This window comes from Aythya marila (assembly GCF_965140915.1).
Source record: "Aythya marila genome assembly, chromosome: 19".
Lineage (NCBI taxonomy): Eukaryota > Metazoa > Chordata > Aves > Anseriformes > Anatidae > Aythya > Aythya marila.
The window spans coordinates 8934451-8949547 of record NC_139060.1 but is presented as its reverse complement, the minus strand read 5'-3'; the positions used below and the strand labels follow the sequence as shown (position 1 = coordinate 8949547).

The 15097-nt window shown below is 45.9% G+C and overlaps 1 protein-coding gene across 7 annotated transcripts in view; it reads right to left on the bottom strand.

Moving 5' to 3' along the window:
• The window catches only part of SEC16A (SEC16 homolog A, endoplasmic reticulum export factor), a 28899-nt gene extending 16717 nt beyond the window's left edge, over positions 1-12182 (bottom strand). For 5 of the 7 annotated variants that reach the window (XM_082775782.1, XM_082775785.1, XM_082775783.1 and 2 more), the window contains exons 1-6: positions 12168-12182; positions 5006-8833; positions 4338-4483; positions 2085-2170; positions 1094-1229; positions 155-353 (exon numbers count right to left, since the gene is read on the bottom strand). In XM_082775782.1, coding sequence (XP_082631908.1) covers positions 155-353; positions 1094-1229; positions 2085-2170; positions 4338-4483; positions 5006-8758 — 4320 coding nt within the window. In that variant the 5' untranslated portion in view covers positions 8759-8833; positions 12168-12182. The remainder of the gene's footprint in view (positions 1-154; positions 354-1093; positions 1230-2084; positions 2171-4337; positions 4484-5005; positions 8834-12167) is intronic. The other 2 variants (XM_082775787.1, XM_082775788.1) reach the window with 2 other exon arrangements.
• Positions 12183-15097: the final 2915 nt, after the last annotated feature.

The window sequence follows — 15097 nt, the reverse complement described above, 5'->3', positions numbered from 1 at the left end:
AACAGCCTTAACTTACAGAATACAGGTTTTCAAAATACATTTTTCCCAAGCTAAAAACTGAAATATTTACATATTTCTAACTTTTCATCCATGCCTAAGAGAAAGGCCCAGCTTAACTGTATGAGAATACTTGATGTGACCATTTCAAGCTTACTTGCTGAGAGCGAGAGCTAAAACTGCTCCGGTGACTGTGAACACTGTGGGAGCTACGGAGACTATGAGCAGAATGCTCACTGTGAACGCTGCGTCTGTCAAATTCATCGCCATAAGGATCTCTGTGAGGCTCTGCTTCATCATCAAAGCTTCCAGTAAAACGAGGATCGTATCTCCAATGATCTTCGTATCGGTCATGTCTGAAGAACAAAAGCACACCAAACAAAAATAAACAGTCAACTATATGTAAAGGAAAGCGACTCCACTGCCTGCCTCTTCGGAAGGGAACCGTACCTAGCTTCAGAAGGGCTTCTAGATCGTTAACTAGATTTCGTTTTTTATTACAGTAAACAAACTGGTACTTCAAGAACTTCATCCAGAATATTCAAGATGAAGATTAACATCATGCTCCAAGGTTGTTTAGAACAAAAAAAGAAAACGTAAACAATGTTAATCTGAAAACTTGTCATATTTGCCTTAAATCCTTTTCTTAAGAGTTACATGGAAGCTCATCTGTTGTTCCTGTGTTCAAGCAAAAGAACAAACTAGCAAATGTACCTATTAAAAGTGTAATACTGCATTTTAATAGTCTGTCACAGGATGCAACTGTGTTCCTGGAGTACAGTATTGAGAGGATTTTGTTTATGAAACTGCATGATACCCCACAATTCTGATGCCCATACAACTATCACGACAGTGCACAAATTTTTAAGGCTTTGGGACAGATCTTTAACAAATAAAGCAGTATTTCCATTTCCTTGCCTTAGCACTTACTGCCATTATCTAGTTTCCTGATGACACATTTGAATATGAGGGCCTTAGTCCAGAAGAAAGCAATGCCAGACTGTCTGCCTTCACTCACAGTGGTTCTCTGGACACAGTCAGCACCTAGGTCCCACCCTGCCCTAGATATGGGAAGAGTAAGGACTGAATGACAAACCTGCTGCCATATGGATATGCATCTCTCTTCTGGTAAGGGTTGTGTTCAGCATCATACCAATACCTCTGATCGTAACTTCTAGGATCTCTGTATCTGGGGTCATATGCTGACGAGTAACGTTCCCAACGACTTGGATCTTTGGAAAATAAAAATAATGGTTTAGATACTGGAAGTTATTACCTATAACTTTTCTCTCCTTTCTCTTTAATTGCCTGATGATTTGGTCAGCAGCCCAGAAAAATAAAAACATGACTATAGTTAGCTAGATACTCTTCAGAAGACCAAGATCAGATAGACCTTTTCTAACAACTTTCAAACTTAATCATAGCATGAAAATAATTCAACAAATAGTAGCACAATCTTTGCTATCAGTTTTCAGAACTCCATGCTACGTGCTTCAGGATACGGACAGATTTGCTTAAAATCCTCCTGGGCACTATCTAAGCAATTGCCTTTAGACTACTAACACCATTATGTCTCTGTGAGCATTCAGGTAATTATAGACAACACCACATTCTAGTCATTAGCCAATTTCTGTTTACACCCCACCTAAATTTTACTTTAGAACTCCGCCTGCAGGTTACACACCAAGGATACAAGCCAGCAAGTGACAGGTTTGCAAAACACCAAAGAAAACCATTCTGTGGACATACCATGGTACATTTTTATACATTAAATGGCAAAGAGAAGTCTGGGAGTGAGGAAAGACTTATTTATTTTCTATTTACTACTTCTGCTGAATAAAAGAAATATAGGAAGGATAGCATGGTATTAAGAACTACTAAAGTAGGTCCAAAGATAAATTTCTAGCAAGTGTAACTTTATTCTCACTGGTTGTAGGAAGGATATATATACACACACACACACACATATATTTAATTACAGGAAAAACACAGTAATTCTCCAATCTTAAAGTTGGAGAAAAATTTATGGAGAAAAGGAGATCTGTAATTTGCTACAGAAAAATTCAGAGAATACTTTGACACCTTACCTCCATAGTCATATGCATTTGGGTAATAGCCTGGATAATAATCAGTCCATCCAGTTTTTGCATAATAATCTTCAGGATACCCCTGCCTGGAAGTACACAGGCATAAGAAGTTATTGTCCCTCCTTCAATCTCTCCAAAAGTCAGCAAGAGATATGAAGAACTACATGCCACAATTGGTTAGGTAGTGGTTCATATTTAAACTAATGCATTTACAGGAAACCAAATAATCATAATTGTAAAATTAGATGTTTACAAAGCTATATATCACTAAGCTGTTCTGTGCCAAAACGAACTGACACTACAATACCTCAGTGGCTTTTGTGAGCTGCTCTGGTCATGAGATCGGTTACTTATGGGCAATTAATCACAAAAACTACTGCTATAATTAGAATGAACTGTCTCAACAGAGAGATCTGCAACCTAAATAATGAAATAATTGCTCCCTCAACTTCAGAAGTGTTTTCTTATACATCTTACAGAGATGAAAAGAGGACTACGGTCTGGAGACAAAGTCACAAAAACAAGTCAGGACGTGCACTAGTGCTCTTGCAGGTAATTCCAACCAGAAGGCCTCCAAACTGAAGTCTCTGGGGCTGCCATTGCAGCATCTGCCACCAGCATAACACACAAGTCAGAAGAGAAACAAAACCAAAACGCACTACACTATTGTTTGGCTGCCTGGCCATCAAAGAACTCAATACTATCATTTTCTTGTTCTACTTGGAGCTCTGTTATATGCCATTCTGGGGACACTACCCAAAATTGATGAAACAAAGCTAGAAGAACATTAGATAAGAACATAAAATTGTAGTGTGCATACACGTATGCACGTACACTTATATACATACTTATCTACACATTCACATGTTGATGTCTGTATATAAAACCCTACGTGTGGATATAAACACTCATGTGCATGCATTCACAAACACTCCTGTGTATACCTACACACACATGCACAGAAGGGAAAGCATTTTATCAATGGTGTGGAGTGATGGGAACTCCACGCTCCTCCCCAGAGCACTATTCATAGAGGTGATAGTGCAAACCCTGAAGTGGCCAAGCCAGTCAGGTGACACTCGGCACTGGAAAAACGTGTGGGAGCCTTGCTAACACAGCACTTAGCTCTGCAGGAGGAGTTTTGATCTTATCGGATCAAGTTTATCCACCTAACCAACCTTCTCAGTCCCCCTCAGAAAGATGGTATTCCCTTCCCCTCCCCAAATAGAAGTTAAGAATCCTCATCATCAATTATTTACAGAGATCAATGCATCACTGATACACTGAGAAAGTTTCAGGAGCACTACCTTTGGGTACCTTGCCACTCAGTTTGTGCTGCCCTGCAGTACCGTACTACAGCCTGCATCCAACTGCAGCCACATCACACATCAACACTGACAGAGCAACCCACAACAGGCTTTGATCTGCTCAAAGCCCTTGTAGGAATTTTAAGCTCTTCCAAACACTATGCAAAAAAGAGCATGCATCAGAAGGAGTGCTTTCTTAGAGCTACTAGTGGTTATCTCCTTAGCAGATCTCACAAAGCACTCAGAGTCACTTAAGACAACGACAGAAGTTATCACAAACGGATATGCTTATCGTTTTGTACTCCTCAGTGCCAAAGCTTCCTATAATCTTATAAAGACAGTAAGCAGAATTTTGTTTTTAAGTTGAAGACTACTCCATGAGTGAAACACCTGTCCTGGTTTGACCTGTCAGACAAATTAACCTGACACAACCCCAGCAGTTTTCACTGGATTCAGCTGCTCTTTTCCAAAAAAATGAAATGCTGCACATCAATGAGCCACATGGGCTGCTGTGCTTGCAAAGCAAATCCCCACACCAATGTGCAAAAGTGCCGTTTATTAACAGAACTAGGGGGCCGCTGTGTAAGTGCTACCAAGAAAATAAACAAGCACTGATTAACAAACCCATGGCCTACACGGTACTTCCACGGCACGCACGCAAAAGAGCATCAAGTCTGTTGCAGTGACTTTCTGCCAGGCAGAGAAGCTAACAGCCACCTACAGAGCTGAATGAAAGGCAGAACGAGCTGTAGCAGCAGAACAGACTGCTGGAACCGTGTCGGTGTCCTTTTCAGGCACGGCATTTGATACCGTACGTTCCTATGACAGCACACAATGAGTTTTTGAACTTCCTCACTGCAGCTGATGATGTAAAACTTGAACAGGTGTAATTGCACTCACTGCTCTTGGATATACCACATCTTCACTCAGTTTAGGAGCTGCATACCTAGAAGAAGGCCTGTCAGAGCAGTGGCTGGCTCTGGAACTGGGACGTTCGGGCTCAGGGTAACGATAGCTCCCGGGCTCCATATAAGCAGCGCTGCTGCTATCGTAGTGTCTGTACCGTGGGTCGTACTGTCCGTAGCTGTCCTCCTAGAAAAGAGGTTGACACATAAGGTAAGAGGCTGCCCAAGTTCAAGAACAAATGTTTAAAACAAACAAATCGCCACAGATACCACAACCGTGATACCTGAAAAGATGAAAATCAACAGTCTATAGGACAGTTTTTGGTATACCTTGTGGCAAGGACTATTAATATTACTTATAGAAACTACTTCTAGACTACTTCAACCACTACGATGGCCATTCTGCTAAACTGCCCATCAGTCAGGCAGCAGGTGAAAACAGAAATGCCAACTTTTCCCAAACAAGTAAATAGTTATCAGCTGACATCTGTGCCAACTGGAATTAGTATTAACTATTTTAAGATTTTTAGATCTCTATTATGTAAACTTTATTACTGCAATTTTAGATTTTCCCTGTAGTTAAATCCTTAATATGAACACCATACTGAATGTTGATCATAACACAACTATTAAAAGTTGTAATTCAAAAATGAAAACTATTGATATGCGCTGAGTGGGGAAAAAAGGGGAAAATAAAAACGTATCCTACCATGTAATAAAGATGAGATGCTGCTCTGGGATCCGCAGGAGGGTACGGTGGGGGATATGGAGGCTGGTAAGCATCATAAGGATGTCTGTAGTAGTAGTAGGGGTTCTGTGGTGGACCAAAGGCATCCTGAGGAGTCTGAGGCAGGGGCGGACGCTGCGGGTCTTGCTGTGCACTTGGCACGACCGGCTGGCCGGTGCTGCTAGGAGGAGCTGTGGAAGTCTGTGCACCCGACGGCTGCCCAGGCACGGGCTGCTTCTCAGGGCTCGCCTGGTCGTACCTCGCCAGCTGTGAGGAACTGGCCTCTTGGTTCCCCAGCTCCTGGTTCTCGCACTGCTGCGCTGCCTGCGTGGCGCCAGTCCCTGCAGCAGCCGGGTAGTTGGAAGGAGCCGAGGAGTGCCCGGAAGGTGTCGGTTGCTGCATCTGAGCTGCCTGCATTTGGGGCAACGCTCCCTGCCCAGCTCTGTCTGGCACAGCCTGATGCTGTACATCTTTTGTTACCTGTTGATAGAAATGTTGTTTGTCATGCACCTCAGGACCCACCTGGCCAGCAGCGACTGACTGCGGAGGATACGTGGGACCAGAAAGCGACTGACTGTGCACTTGCACAGCGTTACTCGCACTGCTTTTCTCCAATGTCTGTGGCACTGTAAAGTCAAGCACTCCAGCAGCTTCTTCTTTGTTATTTGAGCGATTTGCAGAACTATTAGCCTGTACTACGGAATTAACAGGTGGCAGCAGCACACTTCCACTGGGAAGATTAATCCCAGGAGAGACGGATGAATTAGCTCCCGGTTTGCTAGCAAATTCAGGAACAAAACCTTCAAAATTAACATTCTTTTGCCCTTCAGGAGCTAAATTAAGCGGTGTTTTCATGAGCAAGTTTGCAGGCTGATTAGAGGCAGTATCAGAGGAATTAACAGGGCTTTGCAATAAATTATGTTTTAACAGATTAGTATTTGGAGGTGCATTAACTAACAGAGATCCAACTTGCATCACAGGCAGCGGTGCATTTTCCCCCGGGATGATCCCACCAGTATGTGAAGTCTGGGGGCCCATCGAAGGCTTGTCCCCAACCCCGGCATCCTTCATTGGCTGATTTTCATTGCTGCTTAGCTGATTAGATAGAGAAATAGAAAAATTAATTGGCTGAGCCAAGTTATAGCTTTGATTAGGCTGAGCAATCAGGATAGGCTGATTTTGCAAAGACTCCGTAGGTGGAGAAGACAACAAACTTGCATAACCAGAACTTGCCTGAGACTGAAGTGCCTCCTCTTCTCCCATTTTGGGAGGATTCTCAAGATTTTCAGAAGATATATTTCCATCTTGGGAAGGCTGCACAGCAATATTCCCTGGTTTGTTTGGCTGCTGATTAGGCAGGCCTTCTTCTGGTGGCTGAATGACTTCCACAGTTTGTTTGGCAGGTACATACACCGCAGGAGCAGCAGGAGCTAGAAGAACATTTCCCCCAAAATTAGGTAATTCATTATGAGCCCACAGAGTTGTTGCTGGGCTGTCACACTTCTTAATTGCTCCCTGAGCTCTCGTTGAAGACCTTCGCTCAGACAACGACTGCATGTTTTCTGTAACAGCTCCAGAGTGCAACATGTTTCCAGCTTCACCAGTAACTGCGAGAGGCAGCGGGTATACCTGAGGCATAAAAATAGTTTCCAGATTATCTGGTGGCTGTTCGAGATTGCCTGGTGACGCAGCTGGCACGGCTGTGTTCTTCTTGGTATTCTTTTGGTTTGAGTGGTTCTCTCTTAACTCGACCACCATCTTTGCCTGGTCAATTTCTGCAGGTTTTATGCCAACTCCGTGGGACCTCACAGGTTCAAAAGAACTGTTTGCGCTCGTCTGAAACACTCCTGTAGGCTTGGGAGGGCTTGGAGTTGGAGGCTGGGAGAGGTTACTATGGTAGCTCTTGCTCAGGTTTACCTCGCCTGAATCACCTCCCAGAGGAGAAGAGTCGATCTGTTTGAAGAAGCGAGCAGAGGATTCTTCATCAGGCTTCCCGCTTTCTTGCTGAATAAACGTACCGACTTGCTCGGGAGGTCTCGCTGAGCTCGAAGCACTCCTATGGCTAATGTTGCTATAGTTTGAAGATACGCTATCGGGCCGGACGGGATGAGGTAAGGAATCAGGTGCCTCCAAATTTGGTCCTCCTTCAGCATGGCTCACAACAGCGTTCTTTGGAAGCATCTGCCCCGGCAGGGCTCCGTATCTGTACAGATCAGGGTGAGCAGGAGGGGATGAAGCGTTCACGTTGTGCGGCTCGCTTGGCAGCACTTCCTGATTCTGAATGCACTCCAGGTTCTCCACGTTTTCGTACTGCGACCCACCGTTACCGGCTGCATCACCTGCGCACGCTTTGTCATCACCGATAAACATCGCGTGCTTGGCAGCCTGTGCCTCCTGCTGGCTGATCATTTTAGGGCAATACTGCACATCCATTCCTTTTTGTACCACCTCGTTGGCTGAACCTGCACCGACCTGCGCCAGAACATTCGTTGCAGCCCACTGAGGCTGCATGGGCTGGTGATACAGGGGCGACGAATTTGGCTGAGAAGCAAACTCGGTTTTCTCAACCATGTAATTTTTTTCAGATGAAAGTATTTCTTCATTCTCTGCCTCATCCCCTTTGAAAAACATGGAGATGGTTCCCGAATCTCGGTCTGTGGGAACGGGTCTATTTGATGTTTCAGCCACACCTGGAGATTGTTTTTTGGGGTTGTTTTCCTGAGCTGTGGGAATGACAAAATTGGAGTCTTGCAAGGGTGGCTGTGGGTAAAACTGGTCCTGGTAAGTTTGATTTAACCAAGCATTAGTCATTTCTGTGTTCTGCCTAAACACACTGCCAGGCTGGATGCTGTTCATGTGATGACCATGGTTTGCAGAGACATTTTTCCCATTCTTTTCACAACCAACGGATAAAGGCGCTTGCATGGGATTTTGTGGAACACCTTGATGTACAGGAGCATGCTGCAAATTCGTCTGCGGGGGAGGATGAGGAGGGCTGACAGAAGACTGAGAAATGTTGTGAACGTCAGGCTGAGAAGACGGCTCAGGATGGGGCACAAAATTTCGAACTGGAGACTGCAGGTTACCTTGGCCAGGTCTCCACTGAGACACGGGCTGCTGAGGAGGTGGAGGGAAGACTGCTGCTGCAGCGGGTCCCGAAGGAACATCGCTCGGATCTCTGCTAGCATCTTGCCTGCCTCCAGGTCTGTTTGACATAGACACCATTCCAGGATGCACACCGAAAGAATTTTCAAGTGCTGTTCCTGTATTATAATGCAAAGGTACCGCAGAGCCGTGGAGTCCCAGCTCTGCGTTGGGATGCGTTTCTGTAGCGCTATTTATAACGTATCCTGGGGACGGCGAAGGAACTGGAACGTTAGAAAAGGTACTGGTGTTTATTCCTGGTTGGGGAACAGGAGCTGACAAAGACGTGTGCAGTCCATGAGGATTGTCCCCTGCGTGTGAGGGTGAAGGATGCAGAACAGCTGGCTGGGGAAACGCCGCCGGGGAAGAACTTGGCATAACCAACGCATTGCCCTTGGATGGATTATCTAAGGGGGAACCCTGGGGAGTTTGTCTGCCAAAGGCAAAAGGGTCTGTCACGGGCTGCACCGGGGCAGCTGCTGCATTTGCTCGTTTACTGAGCGAGGTGTTTCTCCAGTAAACGTTCCGGGCAAGGCCTGCAGGAGGTGGAGCTGCTGCTCCCGCTGGAACAGTCTGTGGAGGCTGCTGCATGATGGCCTTCCAGCAGGGTCAGATGCCAGATGAAAAGCTAGCACTGGATGCCGTCAACAGATTCCTTCTTCCACCCTGTTAAGGCAAAAAGATGACGAGTCAGTTTGTTTTCTTGCAACACATGTAGCAAGCACTTCAGCAACTGTTATTTTAGAAACAAAATTACCCAAAAAACTTGGAATAAAAGATGTTCTCCAGAACCTAGGAGAAATTCACGCTTAACATTGTATTTCTGAACGCAAGCACGGTGTTAATGAAGCTTAACGCTGAGTGGTAACAGTGCACATCCTTTAACAAATAGCTCCAAGAGGGACTGAAACACAGCTTGGGCCTGTACAAAATTTAAAGCCTCAGAGTCTCCTAATAGCACCAGTGGGATTCTCCTGTTACATTTCCCCAAATCTGTTTGAAGCAGAAGTACACATCATAGAGGCAAACACAGCAACAGCTGGTCTCCAACAGCATCTGCAATCACTTTGGCAAGCTCAGTTTAGTTAAGAAACATTGAGAAAATGTTGTTAGAGACAATACTTCTGCAGCTCTGTCGCTTAATCTGAACGGACCATTTTAAAGGTAAAGTGAGAAGCACTCCAAGTACTCATCGGATGTTATTGCCCTAAACAGAATGCACTTGGGTAAGAAAAATATCGTTCAGGGCAGTAGTGTTATTTATTATTCTGAGACTGCTCTGCCACCAAGAACTCCAAGCAGCACCAGTCAGGAATTAGGTGCACATGAAGTTCAGTGACTAGAAACGTGTATTTTTCATCATCCTTTACCAATCTGGGGAGGAGGGCAGCTGACAAAGTGAGTTCTTTGCTACTTGTCCAGCTCAGCAAGGCTTTAGTAACACGCGGTTTCTAATTGTATGTAACGAACTTTGCATCACACAGGCTGCCCATCACAGCTATTTCATGCCAGATGCAATTCTGTTTACAGGAGACAGACAAAAGCTGTGTGATCCTCGTGTTTATTTTCTTATTTTAAAAATTCAGCACACTGTCACTAACAGTAATAAATCACTTTTCCTAGTCAAGCCAAAATTTTCATAGCTACAGAGAAGTTAAAATGCAAGAAACTTCTGGTTTTGAGTTTAAGAAAAAGACTGAGTAAACACTGCATAACTGTGTGCATTCCATGAAGATTTACAAAGAAAAAACTCCTGTAAAAGCATTCTGGCCAGCACACACAGCTCAGTCTATGTAGATTTTTTTCCAAATCAGTACAGCTTAACCTCTTCTGCTCATCACTGAGAGCCCAGCAGCCTGATTTGTTATCGAGGCTCCTCTTTCAGGGCACCAGAAACATCAGTCAGCAGGGACTGGGTCTCTCAATTTCTCCTCCGTGTTCATATATTTCATAGCCTTGATTGACTCTGTCAATTCTTAAGCTTAGACTTCGTAAACTCGTTAAACCTTTTCTTTTATTAAAATGGGAAATGGGACCAGAAGCAGATTTCAACAGAAAAGCACTGAACAGAAAGCTTTTTTTCATGCATTACTTACATTTGTATTTATTTTTTTTAAACCACAGCTGCCTGTTGAATTCGTCTCAAGGAATACTTACGGAGGAGTTTTAGTGCTGTGCAATCATTTCTCCTTTACTGACACCAAGGCGAAGTTTTTCCAGCTGTGCACGATTACTGCCAACCACGATGACACCAAGAAACCCTGCTCAGTCACCTCCCTCAGTTTCCACACGCTTAGGAAACCCCAGGGACATCTCTAAAGCTGTGCTGGACACCCCCATTTATTGTTTGTCATGTTCTGTGTGTTAGCTTAACTGAAAAACTCCTCTCCCCTCCCTCTAAATAAACTAGCGCCTTTATACAACACGTTGCAAATTGGGAAGAAAAAAAGGTAATAAAATCACCTGCAGAGATGGTTCCCTCCTGAAAAGCACTAACCTCGCTGAACAGAAGGTCAATATTTACCAAACAGTTCGGTTATTAATACAAGAATTATGTGAGGCCGTTGAGCACAAAGGCCAGCTGTTTTGTAACTTAAATGCCCACTTCCACATTTGATGTTGGCCCCACTCTCGTAATAGCCTGGGCTAGTAATTAGCTAATTAGAGTCAGCGTAAAGTTCTGTGTTTAAGTGCTGCCTTGCAACTCCTATAACGAGACCTCTAACATCACATTACGGAGGTTCAATACGAGGGCATCAGACTCCTTACAGAAGTTAATATTAACAGGTTGCACACTGTACTAGAAGTATGCAGGATTTGAAGAATTAAATAAAAACGAACGTGCCCGTGTCAGGTAGTTTAAACAGGAGATATCAGCTCCTAGACACTGACCCTCCCTGCCTCCAGTATTAACAGAAAGGCTAATTTGCGTAAATGAGTAATAATTACATAACTGAAGAACAATCCAACTCTTTGACTTATCTGGTTTGGAAATTCTTAACTTTCTAAAGGTTTATTAACGGGTAATACAGAGCAGCCTGCCAGACATCAGTCACTACAAACAATGACTGCAGACGGTACTTCCAACCACGTCAAGAAAATTTGGGCCAAAAAGGAAAAAAAAACAAAACCAAGGAGAGCTGCCCTCAGGACAGGGCCAGCAATAAGCCCCACCTGACAGGCTCTGTGGTCACGATGGGCTTTAACTCCTCTGTGAGAACCTACCTACATGAAGCAATAATTGGGGGAAATTTGTTTAATACCATCTCCATGTATTTATGCCAAATAAGTTACTCTTAAACAAGAAGACGTATGCAGGTTACAGAGTGCTAATGTTAATTCTTACGTTTGTCTATATGTGTTTGTATGTGTACACATGATTGTATACAAATGATTGTGCACACATGTGCCTATACCAAACAACAAATATATGCAGATATTCCTAACAAAAAGAAAGGAATAAACAGAACAAAGCACTGCAGTGCCACAGGCACGGATAGCTGGGATACACAGCTTGTACAAAACCAGCATTTGGGCCATAGGTTTATTTTTCCCACCGCAGGTAGCCGCACACAGCAGGCAGGTGGAGGGGCTGGGGGTGTTTTGTACCTTCAGCAGTGCTGCCTGCTCCCTGCCAGCTTTCTGATAAGCGGGCCCTACAGGTGATAACACAGTGCTGCGAGAAGAGCCCAAAAACACAGAAAACACGACTTGAAGCTGGCAGAAACCCACAAAGCCAGCACCTCCCCGAGCCCCTCGCTCCTACCCCAGCATTTTAGGGCCCGTGCCACCGAGTCAGCGCCAGCCGCCGCCCCCGGAGCGCTCAGCCCTGCGCAATTCGCCTGTAGGGAAACTAAAACCCGCCTCAGCCTGACGAGAAGCGCCTCGCCACGACCGGCACCCGGTAACGACCGCCTCGAGCGGGACCCCGGCGGGCACAGACCCCGCTCCCGGCCCCGTGCTCCCTTTAAACCTCCCCCTCAGCGGCCTCCCCCTGTACCTGCCGCCAGCCGCCGCCGGAGCCCCCTCAGCGCCGGGCGCCTCCGCCCCCCCTCAGCGCGGCCGCGGCCCCCCCGGCCGCCATCTTGGCACATCCAGCCCCCCGCTTCCGCCGCCGGTGCTGACGTGTCCCGCCGCGCACGCGCGGTGACGCCGAACCGGTTGGCGCGGGGCGGGGCGGGGCGGGGCGGGGCGAGGCGGGGCGCGCGCAAGCGCCGGGTTATGAGGGCGGGAGCGGCTCCGCTAAGCCCCGCCCCGCCGCGCCGTGGCTCGGCGCAAGCGCAACGCGGCTGCGGGGAGGGAGGTCGCGGGTTCGAATCCCGGCTGGGGCGGCTCGCAGCGCGGCCGGGGGGTGCGAAGGGTTTTCGCCGCCCTCAAGCCCCGCTCCGCCCGGTTTTGGCCACGGGGGTCTCCTCCCTTCTCCCTCATGAAGCCCGAGCTGAGCCCGGCCCCTGTGGGCTGGGATTTGCTGTGATCCCCCCTCAGGAGGTGCGGTGCTGAAGGCGGCCGCCAGGGCGGGATAAAGGGCTGCGGTCGGGCCTCCTCCCGTGGCATTTTTCCCTCCTGGCTTCCCTTTTTCCCTTCCTCCTGGCCCTCCTCCTTCCCTCCCTCCTTCCCCACACAGCTCCGGCTCTGCCCAGGGTTTCCTCACGCTGCCCCCCGCCCCGAGGCCTGCTGAAGCACCCGAAGGTGTTTTGGGGGAGAAAGAAGCAATTCAAGAAAACGCCTCCTTCCTTCACCTCCTCGAGGTCCCGGCCTCACGGATAACGTGGATTTAATCTGTGAAGCCTGCTTAATTATGCAGAGGGATGTTAATTGTGGGGGTGCGTGGAGGATGGGTGGACAAGTGTCCAAAGTCGGTGGTGTCACAGATGCCAAAGTCCAGCCCTGTGCACGTAGCCACCTCTGTGCTGCATTAAATAAAAGACTTAAAAAAGCACTTTGCAAAAGCATATTCAGTGTTCTTTTATTTCAGATAAGACGGGAGCATAATATCAAACGGCTATGTGCAAACCTAGAGATTTTACTCGACTCTCCTTTGTATTGCAGTGCGGCTCTGAGGGCCCGTTTCATGGGAACACAAAGCGTTTTTGGGGTGGCATTGTTCACGTGTGAGACCGGTCTCTCATTTAGCAGAGTTTGTACACAAGCAGTGGTCACTGTGCCCATATTGTCGCACTCCACGCCGAACAACAGGCCCTGGAGGGGAAAATACAAATGACCTAAACAAACATCTTAATCAAGGGTCATTATCAGTGCAGGAGCTGTTTCTGCACGCTTGATCATTAAAGCAGGGTAATATCCTCAAAGCTCAGTCCAGGCAGGGGAAGCAGCACTTTGATGCTGGTGTGGGAACCAGAGGCAGTGCTGTGATTTTTAAAGTGCCTTTCATCTCCCTCTTTTGTAGGAACATTCTTATAAACCAGCTTGTCAAATACAATTTCCCTACACAGGCATGAATTGCAGATAAAGCCCTGGTGTCCCCTTGATATCTTCCACAACAGGTGTCATCTGAAGAACTACAATTTTAATTAGCCTGATTGACTTTTTAAATATATACGTATTTTCTAAATACCATCATCAGCTTACACCTGTATCTATAGCTAGATATTTACATTATATATCTAATGTAACCCTATCTAACCCTCTTATAGACACACAATTCAGTACTAATGACGGACCTCACCTTTGCTGTTCTCCTGTTAAATATGTGACTGTAAAGAATTGTCACATGAAGGCATTTAATCCCTTTTTACCACAAAGAGGTAAAAACTAACTTATTTGCTGTACTTCAGCAAACGCAGCCAGCTCTGGACTTGAGTGACATGCTGCAAATATAAAGATATGTTGAAGGGAAGAGGGCAGTACACACCTTTCTGTCCCCCTTCATCATCTTCCTTGGGGTACAGCAGAAGTGAGACCGACCTTTTGCCATGAAGTTCTGATAATTCTGCCTTCAGCTTGCAGGCAACCGTAAACACAGCACCACCCCAGGGAGCTTCCTATTAAAATGATTTTTCTGAGTTTAGAAACAGGAACAACGTCTAAAGGAGAGTTTCTGTTATGAGTATTGGTAATCTGTATCAGGTTAGCCAACTCGGACAAGCTGAGTTTTATTTACTTACTGGTTTAGTTGCTGTGCTTATTCAGGCTACCCCAACCACATTAACCGATGTGTAATTCGAGAGGCTACACCTTAGATGAATTTGGCTCCTTTTGTGCATTCTTCAGGGGGTGATTTGAGCTGCAGTAACAATTCAGCAATCAGGGTTCGAGCAGCTGTTAGCAACTGTCTGAGCAAACACCAATAGCCTGGAGGTAAAAGCAATACAGAGTAGCAATTTCTAAATGTCCCATCTAATTGAGCAGGAATAATGAAAACAAAGATATTTAAAAAAAAAAAAAAAAGCCCTCCAGCATGTAAATAAATAGTTCAGATGCACCCTCATAGCAACAACATGCGTACCATTGGAATAGCTCGGTTCTAATCTTGTTTTATGCAAACACTTCTGAACTCTTCCCTTGGCATGGGATATAATTTTAGTGTTTCTCAGCCTTTTTCACCTGGAATCCTAAAACAACCGTGCACACCACAACCCACTCATCTCTCGGCATCTTCTGTTGACATGAGGGATTGGGATTCAGCTCCTGGCTTCTTTACTGACACAAGGGCTTGAGATTGTGGTCGGACAGCACGAGTTGGTTGGAGGGGGCTGGAGAAATGCAAAGCCTCCTGGATAGAGAGTTTGTGGGAAAGCCCTAAGTGTGTGGGGAGAAAAACTTTCTCTGTGGAAGCCTTCTCTGACTTCTAGTTTGAATTATTTTGTGGCCAATTTATTAGTATATATTCACGTGCCAATGCAGACCATTTCCTTTGGCCCCTTTCAGCAACATTTGCTGCATTTAGCCTTCTCTTCCCTCGTGACATCC